The sequence below is a fragment of the Delphinapterus leucas genome, chromosome 9 (assembly GCF_059928025.1).
Source record: "Delphinapterus leucas isolate spDelLeu-1000000601 "Yukka" chromosome 9, BTC_Dleu_Yukka2, whole genome shotgun sequence".
NCBI classification, from domain to species: domain Eukaryota; kingdom Metazoa; phylum Chordata; class Mammalia; order Artiodactyla; family Monodontidae; genus Delphinapterus; species Delphinapterus leucas.
The window spans coordinates 23,174,879-23,195,782 of NC_143137.1; the positions used below are offsets into that span (position 1 = coordinate 23,174,879).

A 20,904-nucleotide genomic window follows, 5' to 3' on the forward strand; every position below is an offset into this window, starting at 1 on the left:
GCATGTGGGATCTTCCCGGACTGGGGCACGAACCCGTGTCCCCTGGATCGGCAGGTGGACTCTCAACAACTGTGCCACCAGGGAAGCCCCTGTAGGGTTTTTTTTTCCTTGTAGTATCTTTGTCTGCCTTTGGTATCAGGGTAATCCTGGCCTCATAGAATGAATTCGGAAATGTTTACTCCTCCTTTTCAATTTTTGGGTTGAATTTGAGAAGGACTGGTGTTAATTCTTCTTTAAATGTTTGGTAGAATTCACCAGTAAAGCCGTCTGATCCTGGGCGTTTCTTTGTTGGGAAGTTTTTGATTACTGATTCAGTCTGTTCACTAAGTATAGTAATATAGTCTATTCAGATTTTCTGTTTCTTCTGGATTCAGTCTTGGTACATTGTATGTTTCTAGGAATTTGTCCATTTCATCTGGATTATCCAGTTTGTTGGTGTACAGTTCATAGTATTTCCTGTAATCTTTTTTATTTCTGTAAAGTTAGTAGTAATGTCCCCACCTTCGTTTCATTTCTTTTTGCTTGGTTAAAATCTAGATAAAGGTTTGTCAATTTTGTTGATCTTTTTGAAGAATCAAATCATGGTTTTTCTGTGTTCTATTTTATTTATCTTTGCTCTAATGTTTATTATTTGCTTTCCTACGCTAGCTTTGGGCTTAGTTTTTTTCTTTTTTTCTAGTTCCATAAGGTATAAAGTTAGGTTGTTGATTTGAGATAATTTTTCTTTTTTTAATTTAAGTGTATATGTATAGCTATAAATTTCCCTCTTAACACTGTTTCACTGCATCTTACAAGTTTTGGTATGTTGTATTTCCATTTTCATTTGTCTTAAAATATTTTCTAATTTCCCTTCTTTGACCCATTGGTTGTTTAAGAATTGATATTTAATTTTTACATATTTGTGAAATTTCCAGTTTTCCATCTGTTAATTTCTAGTTGCATTTCATTTTTGATTGGAAAACATACTTTCTGTGATTTCAGTCTTTCTGCATTTATTAAGACTTATTTTGTGGCCTAACATCTAGTGTATCCTGGAGAAGTTTCAGCCTTTTTGAGGTACATTTCCTGTTTCCTGCACTGGGTCCCAGCTGAAAATCTGGACTATTTTCCAGGCCCCCTCTTCCTTGGCAGGCTCTGAATTCTACTTTTCATCTCCCCAGTCTCGTGTGACTGCCCAAATCTCTTCAGCTCTTTAGCCTCTTGTCTTCTACTTTCAAACAGGCAAATTCCTTGTGGAGAAAGGTGGAGCCACATATTAGGCTGAACTCTCTGGAATCTGTGGCCTCATGTTCTGGATGTCTTGGTAGTTCTGATGTCTTCAAACAAGTTCTTTTTGATATTTAATCAATTTTTTTCTACTTTTTTTTGGCTGGAAAATTGGTGTACAGACAGCTAGTGTGGTAAAAACAAAGTTGAAACACTTGATGAATGCTATGAACGCTAAGGCTTCAGGTATAAAACTAATTCCTGTATGTTAAAAGCTTCACTATGCTTTCCAAAAAAAAAGAGTGTAATTTAAAGTTTTACAAAAAGGATTTTATGATATCATCTGCATCTTTGTTTTTTAAAAGTATCTTGGAGTTACTTCTATATTAGGGCTACAAATCTATATTTATTTTTAAAGACAGTTCCAAAGGACACGTTAAAAAATATTCAAACATCATCAAAGGTGCTTGAAAAAGAAATCTTCTTTGCATCCCTACACCCAAGTTAACAGTTCCGCAGAAGGAAATATTTTTTTTGTTTTGTTTTGACTTTTAGTTCTGCCCTTCATTTTTGAGATCTTTACTTTTAAGGAGATAGAAATGTTTGTCAGAAATACAGATAATAAGAATGATATAATTGGTATTTTTTGCTGGTTTCTGCCATTCAAATTAAAGCACAACATGACACTGTACCATCAATGAACTTTTTCACAAGGGTTCTGACCTGGTGGGTTGACAGTTAGATTTCACTAGGGAGAAAGACTTCATACTAGTTTAATTTAATAGGCAATATTGAGTTTTGTTTGTTTTGTTCTATTTTGTTTTTTAAACACAGATACAGGAAAACCACACAAAACAAACGTATAACTTGGTGAATTAAGGTAGGTCTTTGAGTGTCTTTTAATCTGCAGGTTCTTTCTCTCCCTGTTGTGTTGAGGAATCTGGGCCTTTTGACCTGTTGAGTTTCCTACAGTCTTGATTTTGTTGATTACATAGTTAGGATGCAGTTCTGCTTTCCTCTTTATTTCCTGCAAATTGCCTCCTAGATCCAGAGGCTTAATGAGATGCAGATTTGATCCTCTTGTCCTTGTGGTGATGAATTTGAGGAAATTTTTGAGCAAGGTTCTGTGAATGATTCTGCTCCAAGAGGCATCCATTTGGTGGATGGGTGGTCTGGAGGTTCTAAGATGGCTTCACTTACATGCCTGACACTCTGGTAGGAATGGCTGGAAGGCTTGACTTAACTGGGCTCCACTTGCTTTCCATGTAGTGTTAGGTCTCTTTACATTGTCTCTCCAGCGAAGTCTCCATGTTGTCTCTCTACTAGAGTAGTCAGAGTTCTTAATGGTAAGCGTTAAAGAATATGTGGACATATATTAAAACCACCACAGTAACCAATGAATATTTTGGGGAGATAGTTTGTTGTATTTTATCATTTATCCATGAATCTTGCTTGTAGCAGTTATTTCTGGTGTGTTCTAATGGTGGTGATTTTCTATTTCCCTCATTCCTTCCACATTTATTAACTAGCATTCTTCTGTTAAAAAAGATGTCTTATATCCTGCAAATAACCTCTCCCCAGTTATTTATTCAGTTGTTATTCACATCAGTATGGACTCATGGATATTGTTTTATTTTTGAATTATAATCCAATACTGTCATAATTTGTTACGCCCAGGTTTTCTAGTTTAGGCCATTGGGAGCTTTTTCAGTTGGCTTCTATGTCCTTTGGACTTTAGGCTAGTTTTTATTTATTTATAATTTTTATTAATTTATTATTTTTGGCTGTGTTGGGTCTTCATTGCTGCGCACGGGCTTTCTCTAGTTGCCATGAGCGGGGGCTACTCATGGTTGCGGTGCACAGGCTTCTCATTGCGGTGACTTCTCTTGTTGCGGAGCATGGGCTCCAGGTGCGTGGGCTTCAGTAGTTGTGGCTCGTGGGCTCTAGAGTGCAGGCTCAGTAGCTGTGGCGCACAGGCTTTGTTGCTCCGCGGCATCTTTCTGGACCAGGGCTCGAACCCATGTCCCCTGCATTGGCAGGCGGATTCTTAACCACTGTGCCACCAGAGAAGCTCCTAGGCTAGTTTTTAAAATGGTTTTCTGGCCTGCTTTCTTTGTAAGCATGCTATTCTTCTCATTATCCGCACCGGCCCCCAGTTGCTGTATATATATGGCATTTGAGCTTATTTATTTGAGCTTGTTTATTTGAACTTATTTATTTGAGCTTATTTCTTGTGAAATTAGTTTTTTGAACTTTTGGAAGGAGGCATAGTTAAGGATAGTATTCCCAACTTCATAGAGCTTCCTTTTCTCTTGTTTTCAGATAGTATTTACAGATACGGTAGTTTGATTTCTAAGATTTCCGAGCTTTGTTATTACCTTCTCCTTTTTTTCCTTTGTCTCTGTTGTACTTGTCCTGTATAGTATTGACTTTTCACAGCAGTTTCTCCTCAGTTTGGGGCTCTGCCCTGGCTTTTCAGTTTTTTGTTTTGTATTTTGGTTTTTTTTGTGGTACGCGGGCCTCTCACTGCTGTGGCCTCTCCCGTTGCGGAGCAATAGGCTCTGGATGCACAGGCCCAGCGGCCACGGCCCATGGGCGCAGCCGCTGCGCGGCATGTGGGATCTTCCGGGCTGGGGCACGAACCCGTGTCCCCTGCATCGGCAGGCGGACCCTCAACCACTGCGCCACCAGGGAAGCCCACTTTTCAGTTTTAAGAGTGTATAGAGGCTAGATTGTTCCATCTCCTTAGACCTTGCATAGGCCTCTTTAACTCATTTGCTTTTGGATTGGGCGAAACCTTTTCTGTTTTCATCTACAGATTTGTTCCCTGTGCTTTCTAGTGAATCCCCGTTGACTCTTGGTATTCTCTGCTCTTAGATCCATTAGATACCCTATTGTTTCCCTCTGTTTCTGCCTTTTACTGAAGTTGAAACAGGTCTTACAGATGTCACTGGCTTGTCCCCATCCACTTATATTTTGGGGTTCCTGGAGATAATTAGATAATACCTAGTTTTGTTGTAAATGTCTGTAGTGCTTTGGTTTTGCTCTTTAATTGCTCTGTTTTTATGAGGACATTTATGGTGATTCCAAGGCTGCTTATTTGCTATTATATTTTAAAGTATCAATTTGAGGGAGGTATATTTTGATGGCATATTAAATCGTAGATGTGCTTGGGTTACTGGTTAGATAATGAATGGCTAAAAACTGTGGCTTGGAAGATTTTTTGTGACAGTATGCTAGGGGTAAAAAGGACAAAAAATTAATAAATACATTTTATCTAGAAGGAAGTTAATGTTTCATGCTTGTTTTTTCACCAACTTATTACTTGATTAAAGCTAAGTTTTATGTCAATAGATATATCATTGTGAGTTTTAGAGTCTTTTCAGTTTACTTTGGGAACTGTGTCTTTTCAGTTTACTTTGGGAACTCATACAGGCCATTTCCTTGACTTGTCATTTATCTTTGGAAAGATCTTGAAGAATCATTGTGTATTACGCGAAGTGCTCTATCTTCATAAGAAATTGAGTAGGTAAATCTCTGATCTTTCTTTACAGTTGGCTCTGTTCCTGAATTGGGATTGAAAAAGATTTTCAGTCCATTATTAACAGCCCATTTTAGCCTGCTCCCACTCCCATGAAGAGGCAGTTTGGTATAGAATTGGATTAGAATTTATCGCTTGTTAATTAGTTGCCTACTTTATACTGCATGAGTTTGTTCCGAAAGTTATCTTTCAAAATAAGGTTTTGTTTTATAACTGTTACTAGCTGTTAGAGACCAAATTCTATGCTTTTGCTCTCTTTATTATTTCCATAGATGCTCCTGTGGAAATGATTTTAGTAGCATATACAGCACTGTGCCAAATATAAAAACATTAGAAAATAATTTGAAGCATGTGAAATAGTTTTTGTAGTTTTAGTCAGGTACTAAAGATTGAAATGTAGGTCTATTGAGACCAATATGAAATATATTCTCCTATTTATAGATATATTAAAATACCTTCCAGACTCAATTCTTAGAGTGAACAAAAGCTTACTTATTTTAAGTGGAAAAGAGAAGAAACATCCAACCTATAGATTAGGGTTGGAAGCTATACAGTGACATTTTAGTTTTAGTAGAAACTTTTGGGACATTTTTCTTTATACTCTCCCCCCTACACAATTAATAATTCTAGTCAGCAGGATTAGATCTGTTTATTCAGTTGATAACTGTCATGCCTTCCTACAATTAGAAGATTTTAGGTAATACTTTTGTTGAGCACGGCCTATAAATATATACCGTAGTTTGAAGTTTTGGCTGAATTAGTGGGCAATTTAGCTTGTCAGATGTTTCTTTCATTATACTTTGGTCTAAATAAGTTTGTATATGTATTGAGGTTGTATGGCATAAACGTTGTTTAGAAAAGTAGTTTTTAAGACTCTTTTTTTGTCTGATCTACTTTCAGGTTCATGCATGGGAGATTTCAGACCAGTTGTTACAGATCCGGCAAGATGTGGAATCATGCTATTTTGCTGCACAGACCATGAAAATGAAGATTCAGACCTCATTTTATGAGCTCCCCACAGACTCTCATGCCTCTTTACGGGACTCATTACTAACCCATATCCAGAACTTGAAAGACTTGTCACCTGTCATTGTAACTCAGGTAAATCCTATGCTTCTCATTAGGAAAATTTGTAAGACCATTTGGATTTATCAAGTCAATTTTGATTGACATTGCTTGCTAGCCCATGTGAAGTGATGTTAACTTTTTTACAGACTCATTGCTATATTCTTATAGGTGAATAGAAAGTGAATATTTAAATCTTTGTATTCATCTTAGAATTCATTTGATACCAAACTAACTTGAATACCAAAAAGTGGGGGAGGTGACACACACACACACACACACACACACACACACACACACACACACACACACACACACACACACACCACCCCGCTGTTAAAATTGTAGATGCTAAAGTACTGTCCTGGGTCAGAAGTCTACATACCTGTCTTTTAAAAAAATCCTTTCTAGACTGATTGGCTAGTAAAAGTCTCATGAATGAAGTGGTGAACTAGAGCATCTGGCCTTTCCACCTTAGGTAGGGAAATACATTAGAAACGAAAACTAGAAGCTTCAGTGAGTACGTACTCACATGTGTTCTCTGCCTGGCATAGAAGTGTCTTTGCAGGGGAAGTAGGCTTTTGCATAAGCCTTCAAGATAAGACGTGAAGAGAAGGGAAATGGCAGTCCATTACTTGAGGAGTGAGTCAAAGGGCTGACTTTGTCAGTAGCTTTGGCTTTTTGGCAGAGTATAATTTATATGTCCATGAAGTTCTATGGTATTGCCAAATAAAAGTAAGTATTGATATATTCTGAGGAAAATCTATAGTCTGTTCTTTCTGACTTTTTTTTGTTATTTTTTTGGTTTGGTTTTTCATTTTTAAAGGTTAACTTTTAAATGCCAGCAATTTGTAGTTAACCCAGAAGAATTTACATGATATGTAGCTGTGGGAGTGAGAAGGAGGGTGGTGTCACAGTTTTAGTTGTCATATTGTTTGGAAGAAATTTAGTTTCTTTGCTTTCCAGTTAATATTGATGCTAACTCTATTTCTGTTCATCTGTCTATTCATTTATTTAATCTCTTTTTACTCAGCTGGCTTTAGCAATAGCAGACCTTGCTCTACAGATGCCTTCCTGGAAGGGATGTGTACAAACATTGGTAGAAAAGTAAGTAACTTGTATTGACTATATGCTAGCGTTTACCATTAACCTACACAGAGAAATCTGTTAGCAATAGCTAGACATTTGGCCTATTCCCCCCGAACTGTTAACGTAGAATTATTTATTAACCTTTGTTAGATTAAAAGAAAATCATTTAAAATTTAAATACTACAGAAATATGTCGTGTGGGACTTAAAAGAATTTCATAGTTTACACACACACACACACACACACACACACACACGCTTCTTGAATTAACTACAACGACTTAAAAGAACTTCATAGTTTACACGCACACACACACGCTTCTTGAATTAACTACAACAACGTATTTCATTGCCTTGTGGATCACTCCCACTGTCATATCAGTGGTTTTTATAAAAACATTGTCAGAATGTTTAAGATTATATTAAGTTGAAAGTTGTTATGAGTATACATTCTTACCAATTGGGGTTTATTTCATGCCTATAAAAGGGACAGTATTATTTTTAGATATATGGAGCTTGCTGCTTTGAGTAAAGTATTTCCTCATGGTCTTGGCAAGATAATCTTGATATTTGCTTGCATTTTGGCATTTGGTTAGGAAATTATTTTTGAGCAAAGTGGATGTCCTTTTTACCACCAACTATAGTGTGTCATTAAAACCTTTACGTGGATAATTTATTTTTTGTTTTAAGAAACTTTTTATTAATAATATTAATATATACTCTGAAAAAATTCTAGCAGTATGGAAACTTTCAAAGTAAAAAGTAAATACCTTCCCCTCTTCCTATTCCTGTATTTTATAAGTAACCACTATTGGTGATTGACTATATAGCCCTCTAGACTTCCCTTTAAGCATTTTATTTTATTTTATTTTATTTATTTATTTTTTTTAAATTTTTTTATTTTTTTGCGGTACGCGGGCCTCTCACTGTTGTGGCCTCTCCCGTTGTGGAGCACAGGCTCCGGACGTGCAGGCTCAGTGGCCGTGGCTCACGGGCCCAGCCGCTCCGCGGCATGTGAGATCTTCCCGGACCGGGGCACAAACCCGTGTCCCCTGCATCGGCAGGCGGACTCTCAACCACTGCGCCACCAGGGAAGCCCCCTTTAAGCCTTTTAAAATAAATAAGTGCATATATATTAATATGCATACACATGTATTTTTTTCAATTGTGTGTAAAAATACGTTTCATATCCTTTTTTTTGCTTAATATGTTGTGGACATCTCACGTTATGACACAGGTACTTGTTATAATGGTTGTATATGTTCCATTGTATGATATCTGTAACCTTTTTTATCCTAATTATGGAGGACCTTTATATTTTTCCAGTATTTTTGCTATTATAAAAAAATACTTGTGCATATACATCTGCATGTGTATGTGAGATTTTTCTGACATATAAATTTCTGGAAGTGGAATTGCTGGGTCAAAGATTTATTATGTAAGTTGAAATTTTGATTTCTAGATATCTTTCCAAAAAAGTATATCTATTTTTCTCCCCTTTAACAGTAGTGAGAATTCTACTTTTGTTGTTGTGGTTGTTCGGATGGCTGTTGTTATCTTATGTGATTGTGTGGGGCTGTGATTGTGAGTGTGGTGCACATTCTGAATAACTTATATCTCTTCTCTTTTCTTTCCTAGATATAGCAATGATGTAACTTCTCTGCCTTTTCTGCTGGAGATCCTTACAGTGTTACCTGAAGAAGTACATAGTCGTTCCTTACGAATTGGAGCTAACCGGCGCACAGAAATTATAGAAGATTTGGCCTTCTATTCTAGTACAGTGGTATCTCTATTGGTGAGTATGTTTGAAATACTGAGTTGCTGCCTAGGGGCAAAAAGCCTTGGTGGTTATTTAGTAATTCAATTGCACTATTGTGAAATAGCTTTCTTAGCAAAATTTGACAATGATAATACGGTGACATTTATATAATACTTTACAGTTAAAAAGTACTTTCAGAAGCTGTACTTTTTGAGCTTCTAAGTAATGCTTTGAGGGTGGCGTTCTCTGCATTTTATGAATGAGAAACAGGCTTTGAGTGACACTACTGCTAATTCAGAGTTTGAACTCAGGTCTTCTGATTACATGTCCCTTGCTCTTCTGCTTCTTCATGCCACTGACTGTAGGCTCTTGATCAAGGACTGTGCTAAGGGAAGTGTGTATAAATTTACTTAAGGAAAGGATCCTCTCTAAGGGATGAATTGAGATTTTTTGATAGGGTGGTGGTACAGGACTTTACTTGACCTTTGAGCCATATCACCATTATAGATTAGCTAATACTACACCATCCTTTAAAAAAGAGTTACTTTCTGATTAGGTGGAAATTTTAATGCCCTAGACCAGGGTGGGTAAATTTATGGTCCATGGGCTGGTCACCTATTTTTGTAAATAAAGTTTTATTAGAACACAGTCATGCCCATTCAGTTACATGTTGTCTGTGTCCATAATTTTGGGCTAAAACGGCAGAATTGAGTACTTTTCACAGAGGCCATATGGTCTGCAAAGCCTAAAATATTTACTGTCTGGTCCTTTATAGAAAAATTTTGCTGATTTCTGAACTACTAGATGGTATTAAATTGATTATCTAGCTCACATCTCATTTTTAGGTCTTTATTGTCCAGCTCAGTTTTCTCAACAGTGTGGTTTATAATAGATTATTTTTCAGGAATGTGTTTCAGTACTTCAGCATCATAGAACTTTTTATTTGAAAAAACAAAATTTTGTTTAAAATTGTGTTCAGTTTGGTGTTAGAAATTCATTGGAAACTTTTTTAAGTTAAATGTATTTTTCAATTAACCATTTATTTTAAAGAAATATTATAATAGAAAATTAGAAAATGTAGATAAGCAAATTACATTCAAACCACGTGGGATCACACTATTTATTAATCCTTTAGCACATATCCTCTGTGAACATATATACAGATTTTGAAAATCCAAATGAAAATATGCTCTACCTACCCTTCTGCAGCCTGCTTTTCCAGTCATCCAGCTTCATCTTTCTATTTCAGTAAGTTTTTATATCATTTAATAAATACCTAAACCATATTCACATTTCCTGAGTTGGTCCTAAAATAGCATTTACAGCATTTTTCCAAATCAGTATCCAGTCTAGAACCATACCTTGTATCAAATTATTATGACTTAATCACAGTCCCTCTTCTCCTTCTTTTTCAAAATGACACTGATTTGTTGAAGAGATTGGACTAGTTTTATAAAGCATCTTCTTACCTCCTGGATTTTCTGTTGCCTTGTCTTTGTTTCATTTAGTTTGTTTTTCTATTCTCTGTAATTCCTCTAATTGGAAGTTATATCTAAAGCAGCCCTACTCGGTAGGAATTCCTCAAGAGAATTAAGCCTCAAATGCCCTAAGGCACCCATTGTTTGTAATGAATTTTCTCCTGTATACCATCCATAGGATGACTGAGAAAATAGACACTCAGATCATTTTCTGCAGGACTTAATTCTTTCCCAGAACCCTGGTAAGAAAGACGGAAAGGCTTGATGGATTAATTTTAAAAGGTTAAACATTTTTGGCCAGAAAACATGTTAGATACTTCATGCTGCAGTTTATCACAAGTTATACTTTTTGGTTGACCTTCTGTTAGTGATGCTAGGATTGACTGGATTAGGATGATGGTAGTCTGATACTTTCATTTATAAAGTTTGTTTCCCCCCTTGTAATATAATGCAGTTTGTACAAATGTTAAATTCTAGTTTATAATCCTTGCCTTAATAATTTCATTGTGGTTTGCAAAATAATGTTTTGCTAACTCTGTCTTTCCTTCTACATATACATTGGCATTCTTCTGAGTACCCACTAGAAAGGCAGGATGAATCTTAACTTTTAAATTTCCTGTTTTCAGTATAAGGATTTTGTTTTAAAGATGCCTTAAATGTTACTTTTTCCCCTGGCTTTCTCTTTATGCTGTATTATGGACCCATGGATTTTCATTGATTCAGGGTGTCCACTTAAGTTATTCTTCTGATGCTTTAAATGTTGTAACTTTGGCTACTGGAGCACTTCTTTACTTCCTAACAGAAAAAGATAACTAGTATTCATCTAGTTACTTTCATGCCCCAGATCTAGAATCCTTAGTTCCTTTTAGTATCAGTTTGGGTCCAGTCAGGAGAGAGAAACCACTTAGTAATTTGTTGGGGCTTTTTTTTTTTTTTTTGCGGTATGCGGGCCTCTCACTGTTGTGGCCTCTCCCGTTATGGAGCACAGGCTCCGGACGCGCAGGCTCAGCGGCTATGGCTCACAGGCCCAGCCGCTCCGCAGCATGTGGGATCTTCCCAGACCAGGGCACGAACCCGTGTCCCCTGCATTGGCAGGCGGACTCTCAACCACTGCACCACCAGGGAAGCCCTGTTGGGGCTTTTTAATATAAAGAATGTTTAACTATAACAGGCATCTATAGTAATGAGGGCTTGTCTAGTAAGAGGTAAAGAGAGCTCTAAAGAATATAGAAATAAAACAGATACAAGGTGCAGTCATTAACGCCAAGGCTGAGATAGAGTTTCCAAGGAAGGAAGAGTTCACCCCACTCCCAGGACTGAGATTCAGACCCTGTTGGTGATGGTATAGCTATGGTAAAGAAGTCATCGTGGTGCTGCATGCCGCTGAAAATCTGTCCTTTCAAGCTTGCTGGAAATCTGCTTTCCAGGAAGCCCAAGAAAGTTGTTAGGGAAGGTGTCTCACCAGAGGCATTCTGCCACAAAATCACCTGGGCGTGGGAGTGCCAGGGGGAAGCTGCTGGCTACTGTGTGCTGTAGGCACTGGAGAATTTAAGTGCACTGAATCTGGTGCTGGAGAAGAAGTTGCACATTTCTTAGGAGCCAGAAGCACTTTGCTATAAAACTGTTGGGGGTGAGGGAGGGCGCTGCTGGAGAAACTGCTGGCCAGTGCACTGCAAGAGCTGGCACCAGAGGAGCTAGGAGTCTGGGGCTGAAGAAGCTGCACATTCTTTTTTTCTTTTTTTAATTTATTTATTATTAATTTATTTGCTTTTGGCTGCGTTGGGTCTTCGTTGCTGCACGCGGGCTTTCTTTAGTTGCAGCGAGTGGGGGCTACTCTTCGTTGTGGTGTGTGGGCCTCTCATTGCAGTGGCTTCTCTTGTTGTGGAGCACGGGCTCTAGGAGCACGGGCTTCAGTAGTTGTGGCACGCGGGCTCAGTAGTTGTGGTGCACAGGCTTAGTTGCTCCACGGCACGTGGGATCTTCCCAGACCAGAGCTCAAACCCGTGTCCCCCTGCACTGGGAGGCGGATTCTTAACCACTGCGCCACCAGGGAAGCCCTCCATATGTACTCTTTTACATACATTTAAACTCCAGTACAGTGGTGTAACAAGCAAATAGGAAATATGCAGAGCTAATACGGCCCTCACGTATATATTGATTAACAAGGCTATAATTGGTATCGATGGCTTTCTTCTTCCACAACTCATTTTATTTTTTCTCTGCTGCTATAGGCTGAATATTTGTGTGTCCAACCCCCTGCCCCAGGAAATTCATATGTTGAAAACAAGTCCCCAAGGTGATGGTATTGGAGATGTGGCCTTTGGGAGGTGATTAGGTCATGACAGTGGAGCTGTCATGAATGGGATTAGTGCCCATATAAAAGAGGCCCCAGAGAACTCCCTTCTCCTTTATGCCATGTGAAGACACAGTAAAAAGACAGTTGTTTGTGAACCAAGAAGCAGGTCCTCACCACACACTGGTACCTTGATCTTGGTCTTCCAGTCTTCAGAACTGTGAGAAAGATTTCTATTGTTTATAGGCCACCTATTCTGTGTTATTCTGTTAATAGCAGCCTGAATGGACTAAGACACCTGCCCTAGCCAGAAGCTCAGCTGCTTGGGGTTCTTTACTCTGTGAAGTGACCCAAGCCTTCATTCCCCAAGAGTCTGAGCATCATCCTGCCTTTGTGGATTGTTGCTTCTGTAGTTTTCCATTAACTTTTTGGGCATGGAAGTACTAAGAGTCTCCCTAGAAAATCCTCTGGGTTACAGACCTAGAGCTCCTTGCTTTGATTATATAGAAGCAACACAGTTTTTCCTTGGTAATTGGGATCTGTCACTCCAGCCTGTAAAGTTCCTGTTGGTTCAGTGGCATAAGAAGCCCAAATTGTCCAGGTGGTAGTCTTATGTTCCAATTCACTGGAATTATTTTTGTGTTTCTTGATAGAAGTATTCCTTCTTTGGGACCAAGATCTCCAAACCAGTAGAGCTCAAAGTTGCTGTACTTCCTTTACTCTGATATGAGTTTCTTGATTAGCTATGATACCATGATGGTTGCATGTGGTATTCTGTGAGTCCATGAATGATAGTGCTGACAGAAACATTACAAGCAGAGAAGACAACTCTATATCCAGAATATGGGTCTAATCCTCTAGACAAATCTCTGCTTCCTCCATGATGGGAGTCCAGTATAATCAATGAACGTGGTCCCCATGGGGAGTGGTGCCACTGGGGACTCAGTGTTGGTCTCTGCTGTTGATAGGTTTGACACTCATCAGTAGTGTTTACCAGTTAAGCCTTGGTAGGTGGAAATCCATGTTAACTCCATGTTTAGCCTCTATCCCTGCTACTATGGCTCCTTTGTTTATGAGCCCATCGAGCAAGCACTGGGTGGCTAGGGAAGAAGGCTGACATCATAGTTTGTCATTTGGTCCATCTATCATTGGGAGATTCCTTTATAGTGGATGCCCTTTGGTGGGTATTCACATAGGACAGATATATTGTCACAGGCTGTGCCCATTTAAATATCATTCATAACGCATATATGTGGAACCTAGAAGAATGGTACAGATGAACCGGTTTGCAGGGCAGAAATAGAGACACGGATGTAGAGAACAAACGTATGGACACCAAGCGGGGAAAGTGGCGGGTGGGGGTGGGGGTGGTGGGATGAATTGGGAGATTGGGATTGACATGTATACAATAGTATGTATAAAATGGATAACTAATAAAAACCTGCTGTATAAAAAAATAAATTCAAAAAATATATCATTCATATACGTCTTCCTCAGACTTCCTTGTCCCCAATCTTCCAATCCTGTTTCTACCAAATCCCTGATTATCCATCCAAATGATTGACAAATGTCCATGAATAAGTGGAGATCCATATTTCTGGTCATCTCTCACTCCAGACGTGGTGGACAGCCATGTGTATTGCTTGAAGATATGCTCACTAGGAGGGTTTTCCTTCAGCACTGGCCTTCACTAAAGCCCCTGAGTGGGCCTGTAATGCTGCAGCTGTCTACCTTCAGGTGGTACCAGCATATTATGCAGAGCCATCTGTAATCCAGGCTTGAATTTTTTCTTCTTCAGTTATCTGGTTCGTAAGGAACACCCCAGGAGGCCACAGGCATGGATTGAAGGGGATGAATCAACGCAAGAAGAGATGGTGTCAAAGCAATCTGAGCCACCTACTCATGCAACGTTTTTGTAGCTTCCAAACCTTCCCGTACTCAGTCTCCTTATATCATTTCCATTTGATGACAGATTGCTGCTATGCATGCCCAACCTTATGGCTAGGTAGTTCAGACAATACTTAGTTCATGATGGGAATCTCAGGTGTTGATGAGATTGGTGTCCTATGGATAGGCCTACCAAGGCCCAGTAGCAAATCAGAAGCTGCTTCTCAAAAGGAAAATAGTTACCTGCAGAAGAGAGCATAGATTTGTTCCAAAATCCTAGGTATTTGCACTACGATATAACTATTGGTACTTCGCAGAGGCTCCATATACTCATTAAATCCAGAATCTCAAGGAAATACACTTGTATCAATGAGTTTGGCTCAATCTAGTGTTATATTTCAGCCTTCCTTGGTCTAACACCTTTAGAATACATTACTGCATGTTTCCCAGCTTTCTTCAGACACATATAAGCAAAGTTTTACAGTTCTCTTGCTGTATAAGTTATTTCCTCCTGCATGTACCTGTTCCCCTAGAACCTTGTGAGATTTGACCCTAGTTATGATTGGTACAAGGGTTGGTTGTGGTAGGTATTGAAGAGATTGGGCATCCTCTTTCAAAGCATCTGTCTCAGATGGGGTTATTACAGGGCTTTCAAGCTGAGGAAGGCTAGTCTCAGACACTGGAAGGCAGGCCACTTTTATTGGTAAGGTAGACTCAGAGTGACTTGGAGTTTCAGGATTATCAGTTTCATTAGGATCCAACCAGATGTCTCCATTCCATGCATCAGAAGTCCATTCTTTACCAGTCAATTTCAGAACTTTCACATGAGAAACTTGGTGAGACTTATAAATTCAACTGCTGTTTGTAATTCAGCAAGCCACACAATTAAATTTTGTATATGAGTTCCAGCAGTATTAGCCCTGCAGCTACAAAAAATAAGAGCTTTATTTGGAGCTGCTGTGGAAGCTGTCTAGTTCTCAGACTGTGACTTGAGTTGGGTTAACCGACCCGAGCTTGTCATTTTTTGTAAGCACTCAAATGAACTAAAAAAAATTCAGTGGCCACTGTAGTCCTTACAGTCATCATTACTGCCACGATGGGCAAGTGCGGTTAGCCACTTGGACTTGACTTAGCACTTTATCACAGCTGGCAACAGGTGTTAGCTTGATTTATCGTCATGAAATCTAAAAAATGTATCCTTGTGGTACTTAATAAGGTCTATAATTCTGTCATGTAGCTTGTCATGTTATAGAACCTAGAGCATGAAATTAGTCCACAGTTACCAAGAAAAATAGGTATTTGGCTGTAATAGATACCAAAAGCTTCTTAGAACGTTTTCATTCAGTTCCCCCACATTCTCTTTAATGGTTTTATTCTATCTTATTTTCTTGTTAGTATTATACTTTTGTGGTCTATTCGAATGGACTTATTCCTAAACATGGTATTGAACTTTATAATTTTTTAAAATATTATTCTTCTTGCTCTTAAACTGAGCCTGGCCTCTAATATTTTTCTCCATTTATTCTCCATTTCGTTAATTCAAGATCTATTATGTTTTACCTCTGCTCTGTTTTTACTGGTGAGCTCTTCTGGTATTATATCTTTTAGCTTTTGAGGTCTTAACTTTAGTAAGAGACAAGAGTCTTTAATAATACAGTTCTCAAAGAGAAACTGAAGGCATCTCTTAGTTCTGAAGCTTTGTGGTGAGTGTTTGATTTAATTAATAGAATTTCTTCTCTTCAGAGCAGCTAGTTTTAGATGTAGGGTTTTTCCAAAATTCTGTCTCAAATTTGAGTCAGTAGTTAGAATGTACAATCAAGTCCTTCCATTTATAAACGTCACACCTTATTAAAATTGAAATGTCATTCAGGAAGCATAAAGGCCAAGGGATTGTGTCATGAGTTTATAGCAAGAGCTTCAAATATTTAGGTGTGTGTGTTTGTTGGTGTGGATGTGGGTATGTGGTTGCCATGCACTTACTTGAATCTTTTCTTTTTTCTTCATTTCAGTTCAGTGTAATTCACACTAATTAATAAGTATGTAATTATTATTGCCTGATACTGCAAACATAGGGGGAACATGGCTACTTGGAAGTATAATTGTCAGCATTTAGATCATTATGGGATTACATACCGCTACCACCCCCCCATGCATTCTAAATGCCATGGCAGTTATGATATTTCTAATCCATTGCCTGCAAAAGTTATTTTTAAACATTCTTTTTTTAAAAAAAATTTATTTATTTATTTATTTATGGCTGTGTTGGGTCTTCATTGCTGTGCACAGGCTTTCTCTAGTTGCAGCGAGCGGGGGCTACTCTTTGTTGAGGTGCGTGGGTTTCTCATTGCGGTGGCTTCCCTTGTTGCAGAGCACGGGCTCTAGGCACACGGGCTTCAGTAGTTGTGGCACACGGGCTCAGCAGTTGTGGCTCGCAGGCTCTAGAGTGCAGGCTCAGTAGTTGTGGTGGATGGGCTTAGTTGCTCTGCAACATGTGGGATCTTCCTGGACCAGGGATCAAACCCATATCCCCTGCATTGGCAGGCAGATTCTCAACCACTGCACCACCAGAGAAGTCCCTATCTTACTTTGGAAAAAGTATACATCACAAAAACAGTTTACAAAGAGAAACAATGGTGAGTTTTAGTCTGACTTTTCATTTTATCTTTTATAAACTATCATATTTATAGTAATATCACTTTCTGTGGATGGTATATTTGCTAGAGTATTCCAGTGCTGAAGCTGAAATACCAGCTTTTCATGAAGCAATATACAATAGTACAACTAGCTTATTTCTACTCTATAAAATCGAGTGTATAGATGTGTTATTTATTTTATTAATTTTTATTGAGATATAATTGATTTACAATATTAGTTTCAAGTGTACAACATAGTGATTCAGAATTTTTATAGATTATACTCCATTTAAAGTTATTGTAAAATATTGGCTATATTCCCTGTGCTGTATGATATATGCTTATTGCATATTTGTTTTATACATAGTAGTTTGTACCTCTTAATCCCCTACCCCTATCTTCCCCCTTCTCCTCTTCCCCTCTCCCCACTGGTAACCACTACTTTGTTCTCTGTATCTATGAGTCTGTTTGTTTTGTTATATTCATTTGTTTGTTTCATTTTTTAGACTCCACATATAAGTGATAACATACAATATTTTTCTTTCCTATTTCACTAAGCATAATACCCTCTCCAGGTCCATCCGTGGTTGTTTCACATGACAAATTTCATTCTTTTTCATGGCTGAGATGATGAGTATTACTTTAAAGACAATTCTGTTGATAAGATTACATTAATGCAGAAGTTGGATCTAAGAAATATACTGATAATTGTTTCTGAAACATATCTATCTTTGAAACAGTCTATAACCTCTCTGTACCTCAGCTTCCCAGTTGAGAAAGTGGAGATAATAATAGTACATACCTATACAGTTTTAGTGGGGATTAAGTGAATTAAGAGTGATGAGACAGGGCTTCCCTGGTGGCGCAGTGGTTAAGGATCCGCCTGCCAGTGCAGGGGACACGGATTTGAGCCCTGGTCTGGGAAGATCCCATATGCCATGGAGCAACTAAGCCCGTGTGCCACAACTGATGAGCCTGCGCTCTAGAGCCGTGAGCCACAACTGCTGAGCCCGCGTGCCACAACTAGTGAAGCCCGCACGCCTAGAGCCTGTGCTCCGCAACAAGAAAAGCCACTGCAATGAGAAGCCTGTGCACCGCAATGAAGAGTAGATCCCGCTCGCCACAACTAGAGAAAGCCAGCACACAGCAACGAAGACCCAACGCAGCCAAAAATAAATAAATAAAATTAATTTATTAAAAAAAAAAAAAGAGTGATGAGACAGTGTCTGGCAATTAAAAAGCACTTTGAACTGTTAGCTGTTATTGTTATCCTCATCATTACACCTATAAGGTGATTGTAATAATATTTAAATATAAAGATTGACATTTGTTGTAACTTTTTTTTTTCTTCTTTTCAGATGACTTGTGTAGAAAAAGCAGGAACAGATGAGAAAATGCTTATGAAGGTCTTTCGCTGTTTGGGAAGTTGGTTTAACTTAGGAGTTTTGGACAGTAACTTCATGGCTAACAATAAGTTACTAGCACTCCTTTTTGAGGTTTTGGTAAGTAATGGCTTTGTTTATGAAATGGTTTTTGTTTGTTTCTGGCACATAGTCACTTAGGGTAACTGCCCTTCTGGGATATAAGAGTGTTTTCAGAGTTTTGTGGAGTGAGTGGAAAGTGTATGGTAAGAAAGCAACACTGTCCCTTCCTTGTTGCCAAGTACCAAATTAAGATATTAGTTTTAGTGCTCAGAATAAAATGTAGTTAGGTTTAAGAGGAAAGCAGTCTTATATGTAGATTATGTATAGAACAATGATTTACATATTAAAATTCAAGTAACAAAAAAACCATTGGTCTCTTTTTCTTATTTTAAAAGTATTAAGTTATGTGTTTCTAATAATGGCCATTGGGTGTTTGAGACAATTACAAATCAAAATATTATCTTTGTAATTGAGGTAGTTTACTTAAACATCAGGGTATGTATAGGATGAATTTTCGGTTTTTGAGATCTGAAGTAATGTATTTCTATATACTTGTGCATTTGTTCCTTAAACTTTAAAAGTAACATTGCCTAGTAATACATTCCTCTGTCTTGGTAGACAAAGAGTAAATGAGTGCTTAGAATAAGACTAGTTTTTAGAACAAGAAACAGCAATACCTCAAGCACAAATGTTAAACAGGTCTTTGGAGGTGGTGTGACTTTGTCTCTTTCTCCCTGATGGTTTTCCTTCCATGAACACATATTAGTATGGAAACTCTGTGTTTCCATACTGGTTGTGTGCTGGTGCACTATAATTTAGAAGATTTAGCATGATACTAGATTGATATCACTGTGAATTAAAGAAAGAAAAGGAAAACACATTCTTCAAGGAGACATTTTTGGTATTGTAATGTTGTTCGTGTATTTCTGCTGTCATTCTTGGATCAGAAGCTAAAATTCAGGAAGCTTAGGATGCTAATAATTGTTTTGCTAATCATTGTCTTTGTCTCCATGTCTATTGATGCCATACCTCAATAATGGTAATTTTGATTCTCATCTCACCAAGTTGTGTGAAGAGTAGTCAGTATTAAAAAATTCAGGTCCCACTTTTGTTTAAAAAGTGTGTAAATAAGTTTACGTATGAATGGAGGACAGTGTAGAACACACTTCAAACTTAAAACAGTGGTGACTCTTGGGAACTGAGATTGGGGTAAGGAACAAGCTAAGTAGTGTGCTAGGGTTATATTGTCTTCTCTACTGATCCAGTGTTAGGTCCTCTGTTACTTAAGAGTGTTTCTAGAGTCAGGGTCAAATGTATTCTCGTTCTTACATTTTTTTCAGTGGTTCGAAGTCATGCCACATAAAACTAAATATTTTAGTTTGCTTTATGCTTGGACCACGACCTTATTATATAACTTTTCCCCTATAGTTCTTTTTTAAAAAATATTTTTAAAATAATACTTGATATATACAAAAGAATAAATTTGAACATTTAACTTTTGAAACATAGTTAATACAGTGAATATTTTTTAATTCACTGCCACTCAATCTAAGAATAACCTAATGAATAATTTGTGTCTTTGTGCTTTCCCAGCCCTGCTTTTATAGCTCCCCCTGCCCACCCCCCTCCCCCGCTCCCCCCCCCCCGCAGAGATTCTAAATGTACTTGTTTTTTTTATTATTCACAGAAGACCAATATGCCTTCGCTAAATTTATCCAACCTCTCAACTGTACTGTCCTGAATAGAAACCCTGGAGGCCTCCCTCCTTGAACCTTCTAATATTCTCTAATTTGTATCAGTTGCTCTTTTGATCTGCTCCCCAGCTGTCATCCTGGGACTTCTCTTTACTCTGCTTCTGGATTGGTTTAACCATTTTTTTTGACCTACCTCAAATACCTTCCTCAGAAGGATATGTGAGAAATAAATATTGAGTTTTTGCATGCATTCCTGAGAAATGTTTTTATTTCATTCTTAATCAATGATTTAGCTAGGTATAGAGTTCTAGGTTCACTATTCTTTTTCTTCAAAATTTCTAAGACCTTGCTTTCTTATATACTGGCAGGCATCATTGCTAATGAGAAGGTGGATAAACTGATTTTTGCTCCTTTCTAAGTTACCTTCTCCTCTCCTCCCCAGAAGCTTTAAAAATCTGTTTAACCTTAGTATTCTGAAATAGCACAATGATGTGTTGATACTTGTTGGACCCTTTCATTTTAGATAGTACCTGAATATCAGAAAAAAAGATGGAGAAAATTTCCATAGACTAAAATAGGGCAGGGAACACATGGAATTCCATTTGGAGGGACTGGTATGGAAGAAAATATGAATTTTAGAAGTCATATGACCATGATTGAGGTACAAAAAGGCTGATTTGCTTGGCATATAAGGAAGATTGTTGGATGTTGTCTCATTGAAGGCCATGACTATTAGGCTGTTATGTATTTAAAGTACATGTTCAGAAACAGGCTATAATTGGTTTCCTGTTACTTGGATTACAGCTTAATGATCAAACTTCTTACTTCCCTACTCC

At 38.0% G+C, this 20,904-nt stretch overlaps 1 protein-coding gene across 1 annotated transcript in view; it reads left to right on the forward strand.

Moving 5' to 3' along the window:
- The window catches only part of TNPO3 (transportin 3), an 82,727-nt gene that overhangs the window by 22,718 nt on the left and 39,105 nt on the right, over positions 1 to 20,904 (forward strand). The window contains 4 exon segments of the mRNA XM_022581415.3: positions 5,648 to 5,848; positions 6,846 to 6,919; positions 8,539 to 8,695; positions 18,309 to 18,452. Coding sequence (XP_022437123.2) covers positions 5,648 to 5,848; positions 6,846 to 6,919; positions 8,539 to 8,695; positions 18,309 to 18,452 — 576 coding nt within the window.